General features: G+C 36.9%; 1 protein-coding gene across 4 annotated transcripts in view; it reads right to left on the bottom strand.

Annotated features, from left to right (window-relative positions):
* LOC139117439 (WD repeat domain phosphoinositide-interacting protein 4-like) overlaps window positions 1-26562 on the bottom strand; it is a 277044-nt gene extending 250482 nt beyond the window's left edge. The window contains exons 1-9 of one of the 4 annotated variants that reach the window (XR_011548535.1): window positions 26223-26562; window positions 22614-22688; window positions 20820-20924; window positions 15678-15765; window positions 14809-14903; window positions 11022-11224; window positions 9622-9719; window positions 8291-8392; window positions 3315-5303 (exon numbers count right to left, since the gene is read on the bottom strand). Coding sequence is in view for 3 of the 4 variants with exons in the window: in XM_070680555.1 (XP_070536656.1) it covers window positions 5060-5303; window positions 8291-8392; window positions 9622-9719; window positions 11022-11224; window positions 14809-14903; window positions 15678-15765; window positions 20820-20924; window positions 22614-22688; window positions 26223-26271 (1059 nt within the window). In the remaining variant the exon portion in view is untranslated. Of the gene's footprint in view, window positions 1-765; window positions 5304-8290; window positions 8393-9621; window positions 9720-11021; window positions 11225-14808; window positions 14904-15677; window positions 15766-20819; window positions 20925-22613; window positions 22689-26222 lie in introns of those variants that run through there. The other 3 variants (XM_070680555.1, XM_070680556.1, XM_070680557.1) reach the window with 3 other exon arrangements.
* Between the last annotated feature and the right edge of the window lie 245 nt (window positions 26563-26807).

Consider the following 26807-nt stretch of genomic DNA (forward strand, 5'->3'; position numbering starts at 1 on the left):
AAAATAAAATTAGCCTTAAAAATATTACAATGCTGATTGCACTGAAATTTGCTCACATCACAACCTGTTCATTCTAGGAACCAGTACATCACATTTGAAAGCTGTTGGATGAATAGTTCTGAAAAATACGTTTTGAAAAAAATCACAAAAATAGCCATAACAACGCTGTATTATAGATGTCATTACAATTTGAATGAATTAAGACCAGGCGAGTAACATCTGTACCAAATTACAAGGCTCATACACAAGCAATTATGGTGTTTTTTTCGCCAAAATATTTTGTAAAATAAACAATGGTACATATCCCTATAAAAAGTTGAATTTTCAAAGGAATTTGTGTAAGGTATGTATGAACAAAATATTATCAAATCTGACAAGTGGTTCCAAGTTTCAGTTGTGACTGATTTTGCCTTTTTTTCACCCCATTTGCATATTTTCAGCACAAACATGTTCATTTGAAAAATTCACATAGCCACCCTACGATATGCCTGCACAGCAAGTACTGAGATGATATGTGGTGTGGTTTTTGATGTGGATGGCCATGCATATATACATACATACACATTAACATAAACATAAATGCACACATACATACATACATACATACATACACACATACATACATACATTCAGTCAACAGACACTATTTCTATACATACATTCAGTCTATAAACATTATTTCTAGCCTATACTAATACCGCCCATAACGCCATGTATACCCATGATATATGGGAGTTAAAAACAGAAATTGCACTGTGGCGATGCTAACATTAAATGCATATTTATTTACATCTCTTTACATTCACACTTTAAAAGAAGTGTATGATCAGTAACTTGTTTGGATGCCAAAAAACTGTTGACATGGCAAAATATGGTTTGGAGTTGATTGACTGCAGATTCTGTGTGAAGATCTACTAATCCTTGGATGCATCAGTCCTTGACATGTAGCCATGCACCTCTGTCTACTTATCCGGGAAAACCGATCCTGACACTCCCTGTATTGCATCAAGTATGCTGATATCCTATCAGCTGAAATGAAAAGCAAAGAAACATCTGGACAGTATCAATATGGATACAAGGCTGGATTGATGTCTTTTGACATGTTAAAACATTGCAAATATAACATCTAAATAAATGAACAGAGAACAGTGTGAGATTTCATCTTACACATTCTTGAGTTGTATTTCTTCAAAACCCTTAACCTCTTAAAAAGTGACGTGCTGTACAATCCCATGACCTTCCCTGCTAACATTGAACTTGACCAGTCAAAATGATCATGGCTGAACAACTTGCTTACTTTTTGGATTTTCTTGACTGAGCTGGATAATATTTAAGATCCGTAGGCTAGATTCAATTATATTGGGCATGCAGACACCACATGGTGTAAAATGCTGGTTTGTTTTCACAGCACAAACATGTAAATCTAATGTTATAATTTGAACATTCACTACATGCAAAGGCCTTTTTAGTAATATTTTTACGTGTCTTGAGTTTAAATGAATGCATGATGATACTTGGTGTGCAATTAAGGAACATGGCTCTACATTTTGATCAAGTCCTCTCATGAACTTGTCTCACATTCAGCAGTATGTGCTGCTTGTTCTGCTTTCTGAACTTGGTAATGACCTGGTGCTGGAATGTGGAATGCAATTTATGTAGGAGAAAACAGCATTTTATGTCTGTTTGCTTCAACATGCATCTGTACAGCAATTTGTTCATGTCACTGAGTCAATGTGTTATTGAGTTCAGCAGTTATTTCAGAGGAGTTTTTAGCACACTGAGGCCATGCACAGGGCACAGGGAAAAATTGGAGTAATTCTAAAGCAGTTTTCTAGGTAGGCAAACGATAGTAAAACCACCTACGCACCACAGCTACATAGACGTATTGATATACTTGGGGGAAAGAGCTGATCACGCCATAGAGAACACAAGACTTATATTACTGTTTAAGACTTTGGGGAAAACATGTGGGTGGTTCAACTGGAATCCAATCTTCAAACTATAAAAACAGCAGATTGGAAACTGGTCACATCGCCTACATATCTTCCCAACACTGTATTGCATATGGATATGTTTCACTTTTAGTAGTTGGACTATACCTTCTCTTGCAACATCCCACTCATAAAAGTTACATCTGCTGTTCCTGTACAGATTATGCAATCTTATTATTTACACTTTCTGACATATGGAAACCGACATAAGCACAATGTGACAAAATTATACATGACCTGCACAAAGCGACCAAAGTATTCATCGTGTCAAACACAACAAAGGCAAAATTTCTGACCTTTGTTCTCTTTCTAACAGTTGACAAGTGGTTTGAAACGTACCACTTTATTTTTACAAATAACAAAATGCTAATGTTGCAAGAGTATCTAGGTTATGAGAGAAATAATAACAACACAATCAGGCATTCATAGTTCAGTAGTGAGTAAAATTACTGCTCAGTTTCATGTTGACAAAGAATGTCATGGAAAAGATAACAATTAAATTCCAATATCTACAAACACAAACTGATGTTATCCATGTGACTTGCTACATCATTCAAACACGTACCGTAATAAAACACATGCTCAACTTTACATGTGTTGTATAAATGAAACTAAAGATTTGATGGAAGTCTGTCTTCACAAAACTCGTCACCATAGCTCTCGTGAGAAATACAAAGTATAGACATCTGTAGTGAGCATTAGAATGTCGGTTACCATTTATGAGAAGGCTTTACAGCTGATGCGATCTATGTGATGTCATATTGTACATGCAAGTTCAAATATACATGTATTTAGGTGAAGCAGCTGGTGATGGTATAATATATACCGAGATGCTGAGATGACAGAATTACTGAGGAAATTCTCAGTTGTCAGTTTTCAACAAAACTGGCGGCCATGACCATACAGCAAGGCTTGTATCACATACATTCATTTTGTAGAAAGCCGCACTGGATGGTTGATACATGCGTGTTGGAACATCCAAATATTGCTGGCTACTTGGCCATTCATTGCAATGCAGCTTGTAATCTAACATTCTGGATGCTGTCATTGTGTGAACATTGGTGTAATTAAGAACTACTGAAAAGATACCCATAAAACCATACAATGAGAACTGCATTTTTTCTGAATAGTATATCTTCTCTTTTGTAAATTTGGAGAAACTGATGATGGATGCCATTTTGTAAATAGATCAGTGATCCTGTATTTTACGTATTTATGAGTTTGATTTTTAATCCTTAATACGTCTGAAAATTAGAAAATCATTGGAGTGGATATTTGCAAACCCTGACAGAGTAGTGACAAAAAAGAGATGTACATTAATATTTGAATAAAAAACACACAGGACATAATGCAAATTTTCATAGGAAAATTTCCACAAAAAATGCCTAAAACTTCCAGTCATTTCAGAATGGTGTATGTGTATGCAAAAAGTATGCAATTTTGAGAAATGCATTTAGAATAATCATGTTCGTTAGGCTACTGCATATGAGAGATAAAAGACTTCCTCCATTTTGAAATGACAAAATATGTGAATTTTATGAGCTTATGCGCAGAAAATTAGGTGACATGTTGGGTTTTTGTTTTAATTTTTCTGTCAGATCAAATCTTTCAAGTCAGAGGAAAATGCACAAGATTGATGAGAGTAAACCCAGCAAATCGATTACCCTTAATGTCAAGATACACAAACACTTCATTGACTCAGACCAAATGAGAGTGCTACAGCAAAATGTCAATTAGTCTCAAGCTGATGGGGTTCTAAGAATTTGACATCATTGAAAGTAACTGGAACAACGACCTGATGGCCGGTACAGCTTTGACCTTTTTTACTCAGAACATATGCAAATTTGTGTTAATTTAAACATCACAAAGTTTGAGGATCCATACTAACAAAGCTAATATCGAACTTAAAAATTGCATGACTAGTTCTGTCAGATTAAATAATGTTTAAACCAAAATTGAGAAAATATTTGGATATGCAAGTATCATCATCACTTGAAAAAAAAACTAAACGAAGTCTTTCCAGTAAACTTGTATACCAAATTTGATCTGTATTGGACAAATAATTTTAGAGAAGTATTTCTCTAAGTAAATTGAGTAAAAACCATTGAAAATTTTCAACAATTTATGTAAAGTTTATGCTAATTTATTCATAACTTAATAAGGGCATCCCATAGAAATCAAATACTGTATTTCAAAGCATAAGACATGCAAAAAAACGACCTTTGACCAAATATAAGACAACTGTTCCAAAAATTTTGCATATGCAAATTTCATCATCATTTACATAAAACTAAATGAGGTCATTCCTTAGACCTTAGAAACCGTATTTGATTACTACTTGACACACAGCTTTAGAGAAAGACCGTTAAAAGAATGAACATTAAAATTTATGCATATTGAGTTACAAAGCTGTACGATTAGTGGTTTAGTGAAAGCAATATTTTGATCAAAACTGACAAAACTAGCCCTAGAGAAGAAGCTTTGAATGCAAACGGTTGATGGACACCGATGCTGGACAACAGACAATGCTAGACAATCACATATTTGATAATTCCGCTTTGTTGAGAGGAGCTAAAAATCTACCTGTAAACATTGCATCTAAAAATGCAAGTCCCAAACTCACTTGCAATGAATGGTGATAACTGTGAGGTTGGACCTACATATGATATGGGTACAGGAAACTAGGGCTGCAGTTCTTTGTATGGTGTGACTGTGAATGTACAATATGGCACACAAAGAGGAACAGACCACTGGACAGTTGATAGTAGAAAATCATTATGTCATTATGGTATTTTTTGTGAAATACATTGATATTCACTCTTGAATGGAAGGGCAACGGAAACTTGGCTGGTGACAGATATTTACAAATGAGGATAGATACTGATTTGAAAAGACGAATGGTGGGTGTGAAACATTGGTATTAAACGTTGAGGAATTAAAGTTGTAGCCAGAACAACATTACTGTGAGATGTCAACAGTTCTGGTGACTGTGTGTCTTTCAATGGCAAAGGTCATAGTTCATATTGAATGGATGTTTGATACATAAATGTATCACAGTGTTCATCAAATCAATGGCCACATTCATCATCATCACACATATCCAAATACACATCGTAGGATTCTCGGTTACAGTTACCCTCGGGTGTGAATACATATTTGTGGAAGGTGCCATCAACACAGATGGCGGTCACTGATGAAGCCGTACCAAATGCACAGATGCAAGCACACTCTGCAGGCACTGTGAACGAAGCCAGTCCCCACTGTGATTCAACATACGGTCCAAGCAAACCAACTTTACCCATCTTGGAAAACCTAAAACAAATTGAAAAAAAGAATAAGGATGGAAAATAAGAACACAACATGAATTTGTATTTATTCTAAGCGAGTAAAGTACAGCGAAGGCTCCATATCACAACTTAAATGAATATTTTTGTTGCATGCTGCAAAGCACTGCAAATTGCTTTCAGGGACACTGTTTCCATAACGACTACAAGTAGCTTCACTTGAACAATTTTAGACATAACAGGCAGTCTAACTTGGAGTGTCTTTTCACACCATTGCGTCAATTGCCATGTGTTATACATGGCTGTTGACACTATGGTGTCAGTAGGGGCTACTGATCCATCTACATCTATAGTTGTACCAGCATCCTTTATGGTGACAACTATTTCTTTTAAGGGAATATTGGTGACATGAAATCTGAGCATGCCTCTGTGAATCTTTAAACATAAACACATTGGAAGCAGTGTTGACTGCAAAATACAGGGCTCTGTGATTGCATGGTTATTGACAGAATAATACATGGCAGTTCCTATCAATATTGCAAGTACAGAATGATAATACATCCAAGACATTCATATTGGGACCATAACTAGAAATACCTGGTGAGAGTAGCATGAAATGAAATCATGTAAATGATACAAATATGATAAAATAAATGATTTAACTATAGTATTCAAAATGATACATGAGAAGCATGTTTTCAGTGAAGTGGAAGCCATGAAATTAAATGAAGTGGATGGTTTCAAGAGGCATACTCAAGATTCAATGACATCTCTGCTTCTCTGGATATCACCTGCCTTGACACACCCTGAATGTACACCCTGAATGTATCTTGATAGCTACTTAAATTAATTGTACATTGACCTGCTCATGGCTATTTACATAACATATGCAATATTTGACCTACTTTAGTTTACCCTTTTACCACTCATATTTGCATATTTCATCAAACTTGGTTGTTGTAGTGTCACTAGAAACGTACAACTTTGCCAACTGAAAACAACAGGGAAGGGACAAAATACACTTATCGAAGCTTATTGAAGCACGCTGAAAGTTTACACACCAACATCATAATAATCATTATGATGTTATGGTGCATTATACTATTTGCGATGAAATAGATAAGACCAAATTAACAAGAGGATAGTAGTGATACTGTTGAGCTTAAGAATATTCTTGACAATTTTAGTATGTTCTATTCTCAACAACGTTTTAGCAAAAGTCTTTTCTTTGGTCATTAAAAACACATGGTGAGGAGGTTACTTGCTGTACAGCTTTTCTCAAAAACTTCACACAACCTTGGATCCCTTCGCGTAGAAATGCATCTCAAGAACAGATAATCAGACCATCAATTTTTTACAATACTTTTGAGTTTTCATGGTCTCATTTCGTGAAAATCAAAACTTCAATTTTTTTCAATACAGTTAACACAGGGATGGCAGCAATCTTCAATGTTGAATATTGGAAAATTTTAAGTTAATTTGCTTCTCTGGTACAGAATTGTGACCCCTGATTTTGATTTTTGATTTTGAATGAGAAAGGTTGGAAGTTTCCTTGAGGAAAGTTTGAGGAAATGGTTAAGTCTTGTATTTTCTTGGGTGTGTACTACCCTAACATAGCATAATTTAAAGATGCAGTTGTTTGAAAGATGTAAATTAATTAAAATTCTAATAGTCTGGACTTTATTACAGTCTCTTCTTTCTGTCGGTTTCAGCAGATACGGTACCATGAGTTAAGTTCTTTGTAAAATTAAATGCACAAACCTGATTGCTGACCCAAAAATCTCACATTTAATATGCTACGACTATTAATCTTAAATCTTTGTTGGGCATATTTTTATGAGCAAAATTATTCACTACCACAAAGTGGAAATTGTTTGCTCAAATCAATTTCTGGGTCTCTTTTAGTGACAGTGTTTTCTTCAAAAATGTTGCTCAAGGAGCAATTATTCAGTATTGTATGCCGTGATCGTTATGATTTGCTAACACTGAACAAATGATCTGGAAACCATACATCCCATTTAAGAATAGACTGTCAGGATATAAGACATCAGTGAAAGGAAGAAATTGAGAGGGGTAATCATTCTCCAAATCAAAGCTCTAAAAACTTTGGCATTAACATGACTCTTCAATCAAATGAAGAGACTTGAAAGTAATATTGAATCATGCTAAATTTACTGTTTCAGAGTGTCATCGTTTAGTCTGTCAGATTACTGATAGGAGGTTTGAATTCAAAATCTGTGGACACAGCCATGATCCCCTGTACCATGAACATTAACGTTTTCACACTCTCACTTTTAACAATGAGCATTTCAGTTAAGCTAAAGGAAGATACTGCACAAACAGAAATACCATATCTTTTCATAACGATATAGACCAAGCTATTGTAATGTTTTTGTAGTCTGCTGCCCTTAGATTGAAACTGTATCGGTATTTAGTTTTGTTGGAAAGCCTTCAAACCAAGTTTACTTTGAAGGTAATCAACAGTTTGACCCCTTCACATCTTTCAATGCGTAATTTATTATGCATATAATTCTCATCATCGTCACTGGGACATTCTCTGATTCATATAAACCTTCGATACTTAGTTGGTTTTGTTGGAAAGCCTTCAAACCAAGTTTACTTTGAAGGTACCGGTAATCAGAGTATGACCCCTTCACATCTTTCTACTTAGTTGTCACATGACCAGTTTTTTGATGAATTTCCAGTTACTGTTACTGTAACAGTGAAGTCTCCATATGTCTTTGCTTTCCCTCCCTGCTTAGTAGTAGTACTGGTGTCTTCGGGAAAGTCTGTCAAAATACATGTCCATGCAACTCCCCCTAACGTTTGTGAGGGTATGCTGTTAACGATACTATATGGAAAACATCAGTAGCACTCTGATACTAAAAATGCGTCATTAATGGCAGAAGTAAACACTCATCATACAATTATAACACTGAAAATAATCCCTATATATGTCTGCAACACGCTTTAATAAGTACATGGGGTCAAACACTGTTACTTAATTCAACTTACTTTGATCTTCTGTTCAGAGTTGTGTCCCTCAGAGCAAAGACATGGACAGTGCCTTTATCACTGGAGGCAGCTAGGAATGATGAGTCTGCACTGAAATTGATGCTGTCAAGAAAATGTGACAAAAGTCAGCCGAGGTGGTTTGTATGATCTACAGTATGCGTGTTATTGATTCAGATTTTGGATGTTACAGTGTAAGTTAGCAATGACTCAACTAGATTCACTTATTACTGCAGTCATATTGGCAAGGTTGAAGAAACACAGGCCAATACCGGACAACTTCACAAATCAATGTAACCCCAAGGAGGTCAAGCTACTTCACAAATCTATGGAAGGCCCCATCAAGAAAATCTTCATGTTTTCATAACAAAGGTCAGGTGCCCAATCTTTCAGTTCATCTTCTTATTCATTTCCGCTGTACCTTCTCTGCTCACACTAATGTGCCCTTGATGGTGTACTTGACTAACAGCCATACAGCAAACAGTGCATTGCCTTGTAAAACTTAGTTGCTGCTGGCTATGCCAGCTAACTGAACTTAGATCCTCTTTGCGTGTATGGCCAGAAGGAAAAAAGCTACATTGAATAGCCAATTAGAAACTTTGAGAGAGTCTCAGGGTCAACATGCAATGATGGTGAACATTATCCAACTTATCTCTAATGATTTCAAAACTGATACGGAAGAAGTCATATTTTCTGTAATTTTTTATGAACTCGACAATTTTAACTGTCTCTTGAAATATGCATTTTGGAGCAAATAACCATCGTTATTCTGGTCAGAAATGGCTACGTTTTCACAGACACAATAAAAAAAATTGCAATTTCTAAATATCGGACTACATGGTAAATTGTGCTGACACGAGCAGAGAATGAAAACCTACAGCTCATTAGAACAGGGTCTTGCCATAATTTTACATTAGACGCTTTAAAATAAAATTCTTTATTTGCTGTCCACATGCTGGTAGGTTTTCCGAGAAAATTAAGAGAAACAAATACGATGTAAATACTATTACAAATGAAAAATATTATTCTTCCAAAGGAAACCAAGAAAAGCATGAGCTTATGTTAATACACTTGTGTTTTTTGTTTCTGTTTGTTTTTTTCCATGGCTGGCTGGTAGGTTTTCCAAAAATCCAAGGATGGCAAACAAAGAATATTTCTTTAAATAGCCTTATTGTTTGGACTTGAAAATTCCACAAAAACTTGAGGAAATTTTTTATTTTTACATGAACTGACAACAATCAGTTTCTTCTCAGAAATCATGGCTGTGTGAACAGACCATGACATCCTGCAACTTGAGGAAATTCAATCGTAAAATAAATGCAAAGCTACCTTACCAGTATAAGGTGGCTGGGTCTGCCCCACGACGCAGTTCAACTACCGGCTTAGATGTCTGATTCTTCAAAGATATTTCAAACACACGAATTAATGTACCCTGAAAGTGGTAAGAACAGACAACTATGATCCTTAGCATTTCCAGCGGGGCTGTACATGTATGTCGAATTGATATTTGGGTACCAAAATATTGAGGTAGTATGCACCTTGAAAGTGAAAGACTTAAACTTCCGCTAACACTTTCTTCAAGGAATATGTCAACCATTCTCTTTCACAATCAAGACTAAAAATCTGGGGTCACTGTGCAAATTTTGGTACCAGGGAAACAAATTTACCCGAGATTTACTGAAATTTGAAATTCAAAATGGCCGCAATCCCTGTGTTAACTCTGTGGAGAAAAATAAAATTTTTAATTTTGGAAAAAACTAAGACGGTGAAAAGTTGTCTTACACCAAGAGCTTTCAAATGAACACTATTAACAAGTTGTAGATCAGAAACAAACTATAAAAGTTTTTGAGTCGGAATGTCTGTCCCCGAGGTGCATTCTACCTTAACAGTTGATGAAACTTTTGTTAACTGAACTGTGTGTTTTGTACATCGATGGATTGCTTAAATGAGGAATATGTTGTGACAAAATTTTAAATTTCTTCTGTATGTAGCATTGTAGGAACGTATACTTAACATATTCTGAAGGCTTCCCTTCAGTAGGTACCTGTAGGATGAAATGGAAATATGTATATGGAGAATAGTGAAGTTGTGGGATGTTGTGCGTGACTGGGTCATTGCTGTGTGTGGGTGAATGTACTCATCTTTGTTTAGGAGTATATTGTTATAGGCATTTGTATAAAATTAAATGTTTGGATATCATTTGAATCTATTCATATGAGAGGATATGGTACGCTATGGTTATATATGTCATCGAATGTGTGTTTTTGGTTGCAAAATTAATGTGTCAATTAATTCATCTGTCTCACTATATAGGTCAAAGGATGTGTAGTTTGTCATCATGCTTGCACTCTATTGTTGAAAATCATCCATCTGTAGAGTTTTTTATCACCCCATTGAAGAATTTTTATAGTTCAACCTTTTCAAAATGGTAAGGAGGATGGAATACTCCCACAAAATGTCAATTTTGATTCACATATTGTTACTTATCAAACGAGAATCAAAAGGGGATTATGTGAAATGTCACTGCTGGCAATTTTAACCATGTCATGAAAATCGTCTGGTATGACTTATTTTACTGCACCTCAACACAAAGACGAGAAATGCAAGGATCATTAGGTCAATTTTTGACAAGAAAGTTTAACTTATCACTGCGATGGTTTGACCCAAACCCATTGTTGTCAATGATGGATGTGGATCTGTCTACATAGAATTGGGGGTGGATAGGTCAACATACCTTCTTAGACGCTGTGGCGACCAGAGTACCCTGTTGGTTGACTGCCATGCATGCAATTTCATTCTGATGTGCATTGATGGTGACAGGAGAGGCTGAGGAATCTTCAGTGGTGACGCTCAAATCAACCAATTGTAAACTGCCGCATACTCTACCAGGAAAGACCAATACTGGACTATCACAGCTCCAGCTGACTTCACAAAGACCTAAAATATGATAATATTTTATTCCATCTTTACAAAACGATCCCACAGGAACACTACAGGAGCAAAATCCTTCAGAAATTCTATAGAAACTTCTTGCAGTTGGACATTTGTAGGATTTCACTGGTACCAGTGTGTTTGAAGACAGTCCCATGTGCATCCCATTTGCCTGACAGAAATTCTCAGGCAATCCCTTTGGGACAGTTTTTAGTTCCATGGTAATCCTGTAAGGTAATTTTCTGTTCAATAGTTTTAAAAGGGAGGTCTCTCTAAGGACACATCATTTTGATAAATTTTGATCATTATTTTGAGTATTTTTGCAAAAAGAAGTCATTCCATTGTGTGCTTGGTTAAGTGCAACAAGTTCAGGGATAGAAATACTTTTTTATTTCTTGTGGCAAAAGTTTGCCACCGGATATGAAATCTGGTGGCAATTATGAAAAATCTGGTGGCAGTTTAACACATTATGTGATCGGTATAATACAACATTTTGTCATTGCCACATACTCATTCTAATTTATAAATTCTTGAAAATATGGTGAGTACACGTCACAAAAAGTCAACCCATACTGCATGCCTTGAAAAAAATTTTCAAACTTACTAACCGTGGGACACGTGAATTTCATTTTTACTTGCCTGAGAGGAAAAAGTACTTGCCCTAAATTTCTAATAACTGTACCAGTAATTTGTAACAGAGAGCAAGAGTTTGGCCATATGAAGTGAATTCAAAAAGGGAAAAAACAGATTCAAACAAGAACTACATCTTGTTAAAATGAAGGACTATTACCAAATCTGAAATGTCCCAGAAGAAATGTGAGAATACTTTAGTCTTTTCTGTATAAGATTTTGGCCATTTAGAAAACATCTTTGAATTTGGAATTTTTCCACAACCTAGTCCAAATTAAAATCTTTGCATAAGAGTAATAAGATTGTGTGATTTACAATGTGCATGGCTGGCTGCTGCTCTTTATTATCAAGCTGAGATCACAAACAACTGCTCTGCTAGTGTTTATCTGCCAATGCATACGCACATGTACATCTGCAACTCTTTTACCTTTTACATGTTTACTCACTGAGCACAGCAGTCTTTCAAAGTTTATTGATAAATGTATTCGTCAAGAGAGCAGATTCAAGTTTCGTTTTCGTTACTCTTCAGTGCAGATTTGTTTTCTGTAAGTGAGAGCCGATCCCTAAAAACCAAGGTCATGTAATTTGAAACTGTCTGCATCTCACGCACTACGTAGCTGCAATATGTGGCCTCCTTGGTCGACTGAGCCTGTTTCGACTACGATGTAAACTTGTACTTTTTCATCCGGGTGTTGATTTACGTTGAACAGTAAGCATTGCCGAGATCTATGGCTTTGAATAAGTTTACATCCATTTACAAAGCACATGGTGCAATTACACTATCGCGTGAAGCCGATCGACTGTCATTCAACTCATACGCTTGCACAAAGAGAATGGCAACCACTGTCAAGAGCATACCACTTTACGGCACACATACAAAACAGTGAGTTCACTCCGTATCCTCGGAGAGAACATGTCGCAAAACTCTATTTTTACAACTTTTGTGTTTTACAACAGCAAGAACGAGAGTTGAAGGACTTACAATGATTGTAGACGTGTACAGACCTAATGAAATACGTTTTCAAGCTTGAATTGTCCAGAACTTAGTTAATTCAACCGCTGGTGGACTTGCCCGTCGGACGGGAAGCATATTGATTTAATTGCCCGACCGCAAAATTCACTAGCAACGGGCGTCGGGCGATAGGAATTTTTGAGCCTGTACTGGCTAATGAATTGCAAGTATTTATTATTATTTAAATCACGCATGCTGCAGTTTGGCTTTGTTTTCAAAATGTAACAACATGCTTTTATCTTGTGCCCTATGACTGCATTATGCGGCTGTCACAGAGAACAACAACATGTCAAGTGTACAAAAGCTGCTGTCATCGATATGGAGATTAGCCAATCACAAGTTTGGATTCACGCTATGTTTCCATTCATGCCAAAATGTCGCAATTAGTTTGGTTTTTTTTTTGCTAATGAGTTTTTTCCGCCGTCCGACAACGCGTGTTCCTTCAGTGTTCCTTCATTCAAGCCGTAGGATCGATGACATGATGACCCAAAATTTAGTGGCAGAAAAATACCACCAGAAAAAAAATTTTGGTGGCAGATTGACAGTTTTTGGTGGCAAATGCCACCATTGCCACCGATTATTTCGAACACTGAAGTTACTTGGGCTGCAATGTTCTGAATGTTGCGTAGCAGTGAAATATACAGTATGTATCTATACAAGGTCAACTGAAGTCAATTTCATCATCCATTACCAACCGACTCAATGCACATACATGTATGTGTATAACAATGAAGGCTTCATCATGTAAAAACGAAATTGAAATGTTTCTAAGTATTAATACTATTTTGATTGTTGATCAGAATTCTTAAAAATACCAAGATATTTTCTTCAAGTGATACCAGACTACCAGTATAACATTATAGAAGTTTACGTGTAGATATTCTGCAGAGGTGGAAATAAATGCTACCCTGTGATGGGTGGCTACCCTAAGTATTTGAGAAACCGATAACAAGCATAAAATAAAACAACAATTATCAATAGGGTGGACCCCAAATGATGCATTTCCAAAATATACTGGGTAAACAAAATTCATATTTATCTGACTAAGAGCTCAAGCTCAGAAAAATAATATTTGCTCAGAGTCATGTGAATTTTTTTATAATTTTGTTTTCATTTTCAGACGTGTACCTTTGTGAGAAAAATAAAGTTTGTGAAAGGAAAAACAAATATTTATCGTACATTTTCGGATATTTTCTGAGCTTATATATGCAAGACTGACGAAAGTGGTGTTGTGTAAATGGTACAGTTGTGATGATATACATCATGCTTATATGACAAGGGCTCAGTTGATAACATGAAGCAACATATACAGGAGAAATACCGGTATACACAAAATTTGTTTGAACTTCTGTCAGCCCTGGCACCATGCTCACAATTCTATATTTAGCAACAAATTTCCGATCAAAATCCATGCTATTTTTTATTCAAAAATAGGGTGGAGACTTTCTCTTCCAGATCTCTTGTAACGTTTGAAACGTGGTAGTCTCTACCATTCTGATTTTCAGGTCGTCTTTTTTGAGGGAAACAGGTGTTGGATTTCATTTTAGCGGCAGCTGAGCTCATGCTGGGACTCTGTTATTACTGTTGATTAAATTATTCATCGTAGCTGACCTTTCTGCACATCATTCTGAACTGTTTCCCACTTTTAGTAATATAACTGATAGTTATCCAGAGAGAAATGACACCATTTACTAAACCCCAGACTACCTTTCACTTGTCATATTAAATACCATGACATACAGGGACCACAGAAGGCTGTTATTATCAAATAACAAAATCCCCTGTGATACTCAAATTGCACATTTAATGTTAAATAATACCCATCAATGCTTTTATGGTGAAGCATCAAAAAATGACACAAGAATTAAAAAAAACACAGCTCTCATATTTGTGACAGTGATCTGCACGCGATACGGCACTACTCAATACTTTTTGATTTTTGTTTTACCTGAAGGATTTTCCCTGGTGTCAAATCCAAACAACTTGGTAGGGTTCTCAGGGAAACTGTACACATAAATTCTTGTCAGTAATATGACAACTATTCTGCAATCAAACAGAAATGAACAGCCATGAGATTACACGCTGTGTCCTGTTGCCATGGTAACACCATAGAGGGTACCATGTCTCAGGTATTTGAATAGAGGAAATGTTTTTTACACGCTCCCTTTTTTTTGTCGACTGAGCAAACCATTTCTGCCTGAAAGGGAACCATTTACAGTGAGAATGGCTCACTCTCTGTGTGATATGACCATCCTCAGTCCTTGCTTCACAATGGTCAACTAATGAACCATTGATATTTTTTGAAAATGAATGCTCAGAAAACGGAATATCACGGTAGTATCCATTCTTATCAGGATCTGACTGTGACGTAAATTGTAGTATAATGTTATTTTTGATGAAAAAAAAACAGGCGAAACTGACAACCTTGGGCTGGCATGCATCATACAGGAAGAAACACTGCTGCTGGTTAGTTGGTATCCAACAGTCTGTTTAATGGATTTTTCAGGAAAATTAAAATATACAATATCATGGTGCCAGTTTTATGGGCAAAATCATTTAAGTTGTAAAATCATTAGTGGTTGTTCATTAATTGAGGGCCCCTGATTTTTTAATATCACAACAAATTTTGTTTAGATAACCTGCAATTCTCAGATGAAAAGGAAAAAAATCCTCTTCCACATTGCCAAACAGCATATTAGGCACAACAAAGCTGATATGCCAGCAATGGGGGTAGAATTTTGAAATGGGAATTATTCATAAACTGAGTAGAGCTGCCGTGAAAATATCTACAGGCGAATTGACGGACAAAGAACCTACCGTTGCATGTGTAGTCGAACTCCTAGTACTGGCCATGGAAAAGTAAATTCTAGAATAAATTTCTTCTTCAGATCATCCCATATCAGCACTGTGACACAGAATAGAGATTTCATATCATCAACATTTATGCTAAGAACAATTGTTTCTCATCCTTGGTCTCTTAGAAAATCAATGTAGTGGAATGGTTTTGTATTTTATTTTTATATAAAACAGCCGACTATTAGTGTGAAAGTAACAAAACAGGAACGTTTGCACGCAGTGGTAGTTCTGACAGCCAGCAATATGGCAGTGAATAACCTCAGAGTTCGGAATTATACCTTGCATACAAGTACCAGGAAATGTAATGTCACACATGTTAACATTTTCCGTCGTGCGTGGCATGGTTATTTTTTTCAAATCTTTTTTGAGCAAACTTGGAGAACCAAAAATAAAGGCTGACGTTGCTGTTTCGTGCAACGTGTCATAGTGAGTACGTCAGTCCAAAGGACAAAAGTTATTTTCTTTCGGCATTCGTCTTCCAAATTTGTACGGTTCATCTCAATGGTCGCAATCTGCATTATTCTCTCTGCTGTAATTTGATGAGTAGGCAGTAGTCAAATGTCAGTGTAAGCCCTGTTTACCGTGTAAATGCCTCGTTATTTTGGTTTTGGGTTCTGTACATGTACGTCACTGGAACAATATAATTGCAGTTTTTATTCCTTTCATACAAATACATGTGAGATGTTGAATTCTAAAACAGTCAAAACTATGGACGTTATGAAAGAATAAAATAAAATCACTATTCACTGAAATACAATTTAAGAATTGAATGTCACAACTTGAGGATGTTAAAAATTTTTATCATTTATACATTTATGTTTTCCATCGTCAATGCAGCATTTCAGGTGTAGTGGTTCTACAACGCTTCTCAATCACATAATGAGAAATGAGAATTGATATGCAGGTGTTTTCCAGATACATTTTATGACATAGCAAGAAACCCATGACTTTCGCAGAAGTGGATTTCTGTGAAATGGTGAAAACTATAAGGCTGCATCACTTCACAATCTGCACTCTATGATAGTGTATGCTTCTTGTTCTCAGATGACTATCTATTCTCACTGAATATCAAATCTTTGTTGTTCTACCCATTTTGTTGGTGTTTATGGTGAAAAGTGGTTAACCCATTGAGCATTGTAATTTTTCCATTAAAATTATCGGGGGCAACTTTTTACCAATTTTGGGGGATTTAACTGTGAGTTTTTTTTATTGTTTTGGACCATATGGACGTAAATTTTCATGGACTACAGTTTTTGACCAAAATTTTTGAAAAAAATCGGAAAAAAGTTTTCTAGATCTGAAAGAAATTGTTGGCGTAATTTTCTAGAACGGCACCATAAATCGCCTTTTGCATTCAAAGGGTTAATTATCATGTCTTTGAATTTTGTTCATAGATGTGGGACAAGAAGAAGGTTATCAACAATGGTCAATCAAAAGCCACACTTGCTACAGGGATAAACATTTGTTTTCATTAAATGTCAAACTAGTGATGATCTTTCCAACCTGTTACTATTGCGGGACAAAGGGTGTGGGTTTTGCAAATCAAATTCATTCATAGCTATGGGTGAGAAGAAAGTTGTTATGAACGGGCTAGCAACAGCTAGCCAAACTTTTGTAAAGTATGGGAGTACTGAGTCCATTCGTATGTTCCTAGTTGAAAGTGGTGACCACACAACAGCAAAAGTATTGTCATATTTTTTTATAATTGCATTGTTGGGTACAGTGTGAGTAGACAAGAAATATGATGAGAAAAGTGTCCCCGCCTGACTTTTTGAGATACATGCTCATAGCATAGAAATATTATACCATTTGATTTTGAGCAATTCACACTGTATGATGATTTCAGCCCTTAAACATGTAGGGAGCTGATTTAGACTGGAGCTTTGCTATTTCCTGTGGCAAAGAGTTTTAAAACACTCCTTTACAAATGACTTTTACATCATGTGAAGAAAAACGTGCGTGTGTTGCTGACCACGCAATGAAATAACAATAATGTATTTATCAACAGTGTTTCCCTGGGTTCCAAAATCTTGTAGCAAATTTGGCTAGAAGCCCTAAAAAATTATTCGCCAAACGAGATATTCAATTAGCCAAGCGGTTAAGCCGATACCACTGATCACAAATGACGTCATTTCTTTCTCATTAATATGCAAAAATAAATATTTGTCTGCATTTTCCGTAAGAATGACGAATAAACCCTGTTAGTGCTACTATGGATACTAAAAGTAACACCAATTTATGGTTCAGATTACAAGGTGCCAACATCATCCACGCATACAACATAAAATTTGTCCGAATTTCAAGCGACACCACGCGAGCGACACTTGTCCAAAGTTAGGCGTATGCAACTATATTCAGTAACAAACCTGAAATCGCTATCGTGCGATACTGTACATATCGCTACAGACAACGGCACGAAACCTGGTTCAGCATACTAGTTTTTTCAAACGAATCAGATATCCATTCTCGTAGCAGTTCGAAAGTAAAATACTCTCAGACTTGAGTAATATGTGCATTTTTTAGACTTCCAATACATTTGCTTTACGCCTGAAGTTTAGCAAGCGAAGCTCGGCGCTCGGACAGCGCACAGCGTATCAATGGCGCTCGGGTCAGGGTCATCATCAAAGACGTCAGTGTGTATTCACAGCAAGCTTGCCATGGATCGCGGAAATCACGGATCATAAATCCAAATGTTCACGTCTATTATGTAAATAGAACCGTAAAATATCAATATATACCATTTTGATATGGAGAAACATCTTTTTGTTTCACTGACGATCAAGTTAAATGCTAAAATATCGCGACAAGACTTAGCGTATTTGCACGATGTGAATGCGGAACTAGGCGACTCAGTGGCTCAGTGGACGCGTCGACGAGCGAGCGCCTTCTCTGAAGTCCGATGTCACGTCACAATACACCACGGTCCGTGATACACTGAAAATTGTCGCGAACTTATATTTAAGGAAGCCAATTCACACAAGTTTCTAACGCCAGTAAAGGTATTTTCTTGTTGGCAGCAATACACCACGAACAGTTTCGCTATTCAGGTGTGCCTTACTCGCTCTACGTTCTAAAAAATGCCATGCGTATGCATGCCGCTACCTTCCTTTCCAAATTCACGGTCGACTTTCGTACATTGATCATAATCTTTCTTTCCATTTCATAGCTTTACTTGCGCGTAGAATGTGTGTTGTAGGGGTGGTTCCCCCCATATTGGTGGAGCAGCCAAAGTCAAAAAGGAAAGTTTGCCGTTTTTGCTTAGTTTCACCATGGAGGTAGTTCACAGTCACTACGATCCTTCAGTGTTGACGATGACATGGCTGTCACTGCACGGAGTTATCACACATTGCGCGTAGTCAAACCCAAAACTTCGCAACATTTTAGTCAACTAGTCATGATATACATGCGGTACTATTAATTTGTGAGTTATTTCGTTACAATTTATTCATACTGTATGTGTTACAAATAGAATCTCCTGACGCATAAGGTCGGGATGTAGAGAGATATTAAAGCATAACGTCTCAAGTTGAATGCAGGACATCGATGTGCGCGCGGACAGACAAAGTGATGACGTCATAGTGCAATTTTCGATTCGCAAGTTTGGCTAACTTTTGCCAAAATCTTCTCGCCAAACGCTACTTTTTTCTCGCATTTGCGATTTGGCGAGCGGGCAGCGGAAACACTGATCAAAAGAACTTAAACACCTCCTCAGTTAGAATTTTCCCTTGCAGGATCTTTGTACCGAGAGCAATAATGTTGTCATTTTATCTTCAAATAAAGCAAAATGACTCCTCTTTTTCAAAGAGACTTCCCAATAAAAATTACTTGTGAAAGGTTCAAGAAAATGACAACTGTAGGGATATTTTTTACATTTTGACATTCAAACCAATGGTAGGTTACCAAAACTTTTCAGTGTTCGCAGTAACTTTTTCCTCCTTGCGTACGGCATAGGCATTAGTCTGCTACCTGGTCCCCTACCTTAAAGAATACAATTAGGCAGATATGTAATACACAACTAATTTTGCAATGCACTGACCATTTTTCACAATACACTCAGGGCTCGAAATTAACTTTTTCCCTGGTAGTCCCATTGGGCTACCATTTTCTGAAGTTGGTAGTCCAGTGACAAGGTCTGGTAGCCCATGCATGAATGAAGAGTTTTTTGTAAAGGATATTTTTATTTATATCTAGACAATGAAAGATTTATTTTTCATAATTCTATCCAAGAAGTGAATTTTCTAGTCATTTGGCATAAATACATAGCCTTGGGAGAACGGTATAGCATGTGTAGTGGACATTGGTGACGCCTCAAAGTTTGACGACCTATTCACACGTACGCAGAGCTTATATGCCAATTTTGATGTTCGCCATAGGAACGACTTTTCACTTAGCACGTGTAAACATAAAATGGCTAAAAATGGATTGTCTATGAATTTCAGGATGACAACTTGGTACTTTCGTGGCAATTTTGGCTATATTTCTTCACCATAGTACAACCATCATGGGATGATCTCGTACACTTTGGAAAGCGTAATTTGTGGATGGCCCGACAGCTCTTTCTTTGTAGTTTGAATAATTTTGTGTTTAATTGTGATTGATACATTGTGATTAAATAACTATGAAAATGAATTTTCATTGGCCATCATTTCCCGTGCCTCTCATCCAAGTACATCAGTTCAGATATTGTATTGAAAGTTTGTCCCAGCAAATTTCACTGCACTGTCGCCTTGTAATTTGCAAACAAAGTCATAGTCTGGTCTTTCTGTGTCCTGATGGGTTGACTGTATGAACGTCAGTCATCTCACAGCGATCAAAATACTGTCGCCCGATTTCATGTCCCAGGCTTTGGTAGTCCGTGTGGGCTACCATTTCATGGAATTTGGTAGCCCCAGGGAAAGTTGGTAGTCTGTGGACGCAGGACTACCGCTAATTTTGAGCCCTGACACTAGATAAGATCAGGCTAGTTTATGGTCAAAAATAGGCCTGGTTTAGTTTGATAGGGTTTAAAACTAATGATGACAAAATGGTTTGTAAGAGTGATTTATATGAATGGAGGTTAAGGTCAGATTGGGTAAAAGTCAGATTCAGCAGGGATAAACTCACCTGTGTTGTCTGCAAATTTTGGAGTGGTACCACCTCCAACTATGGCAAGAAGATTTGTACGGTACAACATCTCAACTTGTCCAACACTGCCTACTTCATCTTTATCTGTTTTTAAAAAATAGCAGAAAACAGCATGAGTGAGTGTCACCCCTGAAGTAATATCCGTGTTTAAGGTCACTTTTGTGACAAAGAATTAGTAAATTATCTGCGTGATAACAATGATTGGCAATACAACATTGTGTAGATCAACTAATTTCTTCAGTCTAACGTCAGCATTCCTCACTCTATCTCTATGTGAAGTATCACATTGGCATGATTGATACTTATATACAACTACGTGTTCAAATCAGTCAGTGTAATATGTTGAACAAACTCATGGCACATAATAACATGGAGTTTCTTCACATAGAGTTTACATCAAGGAGCTATATGGTACAACTAACCAGCCACTTCTCAATGTAATCACATTTAGTCAATAATATAGAAATAAAAAATAACGACCATTAACCTTTATTTATGGGTAAAGGTGAGAGAAAAGCCAAAAATTAACGGGCGAGGCTTGCCAAGCCCGTTAATTTTGGCTTTCCTCTGCCCACGCCCACAAATAAACGTTAATGGTCAGCGCAGAGTCTGTTATTTCCATTATATTATCAACGAACTCCAAAAATCGTCAAAATTTCCGAAAATTTCCTACGCGAATGACAACAGGGCCCCAGAACTTGTCAGTGAGTAGTGTGCACACTGTAAACATTTTGCAAAAATCTGGAGATTTTTCAAAAAAAGTGTCTAAACTTGGCCCACAAGTGTTCCATTTTATTTGATGATTGACTATAATCGTTGTACAAATTACAATTTATGTTTTAGTTGAAAAGTTACGATGTTTACGATATTATTCACATTCACAGGCATATAAACAAATTATTGTTGTGTATTTGTGGTCGGTCACATGGTTCAGCTCGACCAATTAAAATGCAATGGACAGGGCATGGTAATATAATGTTTATTATTATGCACCTACACATGTAACTTATGGAGTTTCATCGTACAATAAGTTTCGATTGACGCGTAGTCCAATAACATTGATGCAGTGTCCAATAACTTTGGGTGTTATCTGACGCTATTTGACCTTTGACTTCCCAACAGTTTTAGGTAAACACAGGGAAAACAAGATAAGATTCACAAATTTTTTTTTCAAAACCATCACTACCTCATGCACTGAGCAAGTGAGACATGTAGCAATACCTTCACTGCATGATGTACGGGGACATAAATCCCGGTATTTTGTGAACAACATTATTAACATTTTTTGAGTTATGTTTGATTTTGTCAATGATCAGCTTTACAGTAAAAACTGCTTTACCATGCACTCAAAAGCCCATTACTGTTCCAAATTTGGATTTACCGTGTTACATTAATCACTTGTTCCAGTCAGTGTAATGGTATCTTCATTTGCACATCGATTGTACTAGCATTTTGATATGAGTAATGTTGCAACAAATCTCCATGGTTACAGCAGTTAAAGCCCCCAGGTGCCAAAATTTCAATCTGATAATCTAATCACAGAATCAACGTGTGGTATAAAAATGAACATATCAGTTTTTAACAGCTGTTAAAAAGGCCATATAATATTCCTGGTAGAAAACAAAGCTACACTACCTTATCTTGGCTGGAATCTAGTCATACTTTGATATCTTCTGAAATATTTGCTGGTTGAGAATGCTGTAAATTAAACGATCCATTTTTTTCTCATATTAAATGACTTCACATTAAAAGGCAGACATCACATTATCTTACCAAGATGTAGCTTCTCCACTAATGGTTCAACATTGTAGATTCGCACACCACTCTCCATGGCACAGGTGAAGCAACCTGAATTTGAATAAAGGGTTTATATTCAGTATCAAAAATAGAAAAGTCCTGCCCTGAAACCATGAATCTTTAGATCACTGCTTACTATTTTAAGACAATCTACACTGAAGCAAGAAGGTTCCCAAATCGATTTTAACATACTGGGCACTAGGGCTGGCAAAATATATAAAAAATGCCCGAGGCCAAAAAAAAGGTTTGTTTCTGGTCATTGACATGTGGCAAAAAATGATGCGGTGACGCGATTTTTTTTTTCAATTTTTTTTAATTTTGGCTGGAATTTGATGCATTTTCCCCTTTTTTCCAGAGGGGCAAATGAAAAACAGGAAAAAAGCGTTGACACGCACACTTTGAAGTGATGCGCGCGCTGACCAGAAACAAATCAATTTTTTTTTTTGGCCTCCCCTAAAGCAGTTTCCGTATTGCAGATCTCTCAAAGGAAACATTCCATGACGACGCATATCTGGAAATCATACATACTAATATTGTACTACATTGTCACTCCATTGCATTTAGTCTCTCTGAATACAGCTGAGTAAACAATATTATTCAGCTTCATGACAACTCTGTTGGAACAACATATATTGCCCTATATTATATATTATACATATATTGCCCTGTTATGTTATATATTATTGCCTGAATACATGGGTTTATGTGCCTGAGAGCAGGGGACAATTTGCCCAACGCCAGGAGGGCAAATTGTCTCCTGCTGCGAGGGCACATAACCCATGTATTCAGGCAATAATATTTTTATTACATGCCTCTTCACAGTTAATCTTATATGACATTTAGTTACATGCAGGCATTTTCAAACAATTTTACCATTATCGACCAGCATCAAACAGATTTTAACGAAAATCAAAATAGCAGTGCGAGCATGGATATTTTACATCTAGCGTTGAGCGTCTACTTTGACGTCGAAAACATCGAAAGGCTTCACTGGCCCAGGGTAACCATGGAAACCAGTCAGTACATTGTCACCGGCCCGCTAACATCCCGGATATTCCTATTGAAATCAATGCACTGATTTGCATTCATCTCGAGGCATGTAATAATATACATATATTGCCCTGAATACCCAGGGGGAACTTGTTTCATGTGAAATAGGATTTTATTTTTCTGATTGAAAACATGCCTATTTGGTAGTCATATGCTATCAGAATGCTGTCGCCATCATTGTTAACCATGGCGGCGGATGATGAACAGTAGGTACCAGCTCAATGATGCAAATTTTTAGCATTTCACCAGAAATACCGTAATATTCCATCTGATTTGTAAAAACGTGGATTCTACGAACATTAATCAATTAAAGAAATGTTGATGATGGCCAATTAATCGCTGACCTCTGAGCAGATTATTGGTTGTTGGCATATTGATATAATTGGAGATTTGAAAATTTGAATTCTATCATGAGTTTAGCATGATAATTTTGCAAACTAAAAGAGTACACAAGGACTGGAATAAAAAAAGGACTAAGCAACACAAAACAAAACAAAAAACAAAGCAGATTCTTGGTGTAAACTGCACAGCTGTGTTTTATTTAAGCACTCGTCCCAGGTGTCTATGGTTTAACAAGTTCAATGTCACAGTCATTATCACTTCCTAGCAGAAGAATGTACAGTAGATAGATGAACCTAGGGACAAAGGTCAGCACAATGTCATTGTCACACCTGTCACCATCCGTGACCTGCAATAATAAGGTTCACCATGTTGGTCATTGCCATGACCTCGTCATCATCACTGCACAGCATGTACTAACCTGAGGGCCATCATAACATTGGTCAGCGTTGGTCAATGTTATTGCCCTGCCTTCCCCTTGTTGTTGTTGTTGTTGTTGTATTTTATTTATTTAAGTGTCCTATGTGGACTTATTCACCATTTAAATAAATTACAATGAAATGTTTTCTATTGCCACATCCAGCCCGCTGGGCTTATAAGACACGTTGAATACCACATTGAAGACAAAAAAGGATACCCCGTTACTGCTACTGTCTAGCTGTCCAGGTAGCCCTACATGGCAGGACTGTGTGCTACTGGTGTGGATGCATTTTGCCAGTAACACACAGCGCTGCTACACAGAGCCATTGTCTAAGGTATATCACTCCCTTTGTGTTGTGTTGTGTTGTGTTGTGTTGTGTTCTTGTGTTGTGTTGTGTTGTGTTGTGTTGTGTTGTGTTGTGTTGTTGTGTTGTGTTGTGTTGTGTTGTGTTTTTGTGTTGGAAGTGAACACTAAACAACTGAGGCAGAGGCTAGTTGCTAAGCGATATAAAGTTCATGATAATAGTCATTGTTCTGCTCTTCTGTTATGATTACAGATACCCATCAAAGTCCCGGCTATAACCAAATCTACATGATGTGGATGAAATAAGTAGTCCAAAGACTTTCAAATTGTATAAAGAAATGAAATATCGTAATATAGAACCATAGACAGTTAGATCCCCCCTACAGTGTCTATGCCACAACAGTGACTAAAACACACGCTGTATATTCTCTCTCTGGTCTCAGGATAATACAATCGACAATTTTAATACAATTTAATATCCTTGATATCGCTCAGACTCCTTGACACCAAAGATATCAACCTTCACGATATTGCCAGCTTTCATTTCCTGAGTGCCTCGAGTACATGAATATAGAAGGTTAATTCACTTCAGTTCAGGGACACAGGTGTTCATTGTGTTGAGTGTCAATGGTTGAAGTACAGCTGCAGGGCCCTTCTCTACTCCTGTGTACTATCTTCAGGTGCTCAGAGATGGTGGTACAGACAGATACTGTCACTGTGGCGGTCTTATACTTCAAGAAAATTTCTCATTGAAGTTTTATATGTCGTCAAGGTGAGAGTGACTTTGAAGAATAATGCAGATGGAGAGACGTCTGAAATCTCAAATATTGAATTTTTAAAGGAAACTGTCATCGAAACTGCACCTGAGTGTGCGATTTTCTTGTTTACAAATGATGTATGTCGTGCACAATATCTAGCTGCTCCTCATCATCATAGCTGCAATATACAGTCCTTCATCCAGGATGGCATCAATAGGGGGATATCCCCCTTTAGGTGATTTTTTCGGGGGGGGGGGGGCGGATTTTCATGTGTTCTACTTGTATCTCCAATATGTGACTGGCAAACAATTCATGGAGGGGGCTGCCCCCCCCCCCCCCACCTGACAAATCACTAGCGGGGTGCCAACATGTCAACAGAGGGGATTCCCCACCCAAACCCCCAATTCCCCTGTCTAGATGAAACACTGATTATACGATGTAGATTATAACATACATGTTTCATATATCAACTTTCATCAATGACCATCTTACCTTGGATACAGTATGGTCGTATGGGTTCCATACGACCTTTGAGGGCAGTTCGGACGACTGTTGGGTCACAAGTTGTATCCCTGGGAATCGCAGACGTTTAATTGCGTGATAAATAGCTCGGTGATACAATAGCAATCATTGTAAAAGACAGTGTTAATGTTAGACTTACGATATGATCTCTTTCTATTCATGTACAACTCTTTAATAGAGGCAAAGACTTACTGTGATCTTGGTTAAACCGAAGATTGATTACTTCATTGGATGTCGCCATGTCCAACACTGTGTGTAACTGTAACAGCGTTGTTGATAACTTCAGACGGCAGCCCACTTTGAGATTATAAACAGTGTGAACATTTACACTGTACTCAAATTTGCATCGGGTTTTCTTTTACGACGCCAGGAGAGTATTTGAAGAATTGTACAAATGGATGGATAGGTATAAAATATGTTCATCGGAAGGGTATTAACTTTATAATCCTTCAAGCTTTTCACCTTATGACGACATGACGAAACGTCGCCATTTTGTTGGTCGTGTTTACAACAGCGAGTTCAGCTTCTGATTCAGATTCAAATTTTGCCTCTCGGAATCTCACAACTTCAAACAACACGTAAGTTGGCGCTCTTGCTTCCAATGGTGTTTTGAATAATAAAAAAAAATCACTGTAATATTTCTCATTAAAATTGAATCGTACTTAAGCCAGGAAGTTTGATTGTTTTACAAAAAAATTACTTCGTTTCGACATCTTCATTGAACGTATAACTGAAATACTGGTAAGATTATATTCACTCTCAGCTATTATGCGAAAG

This window comes from Ptychodera flava, chromosome 18 (genome assembly GCF_041260155.1).
Source record: "Ptychodera flava strain L36383 chromosome 18, AS_Pfla_20210202, whole genome shotgun sequence".
NCBI classification, from domain to species: domain Eukaryota; kingdom Metazoa; phylum Hemichordata; class Enteropneusta; family Ptychoderidae; genus Ptychodera; species Ptychodera flava.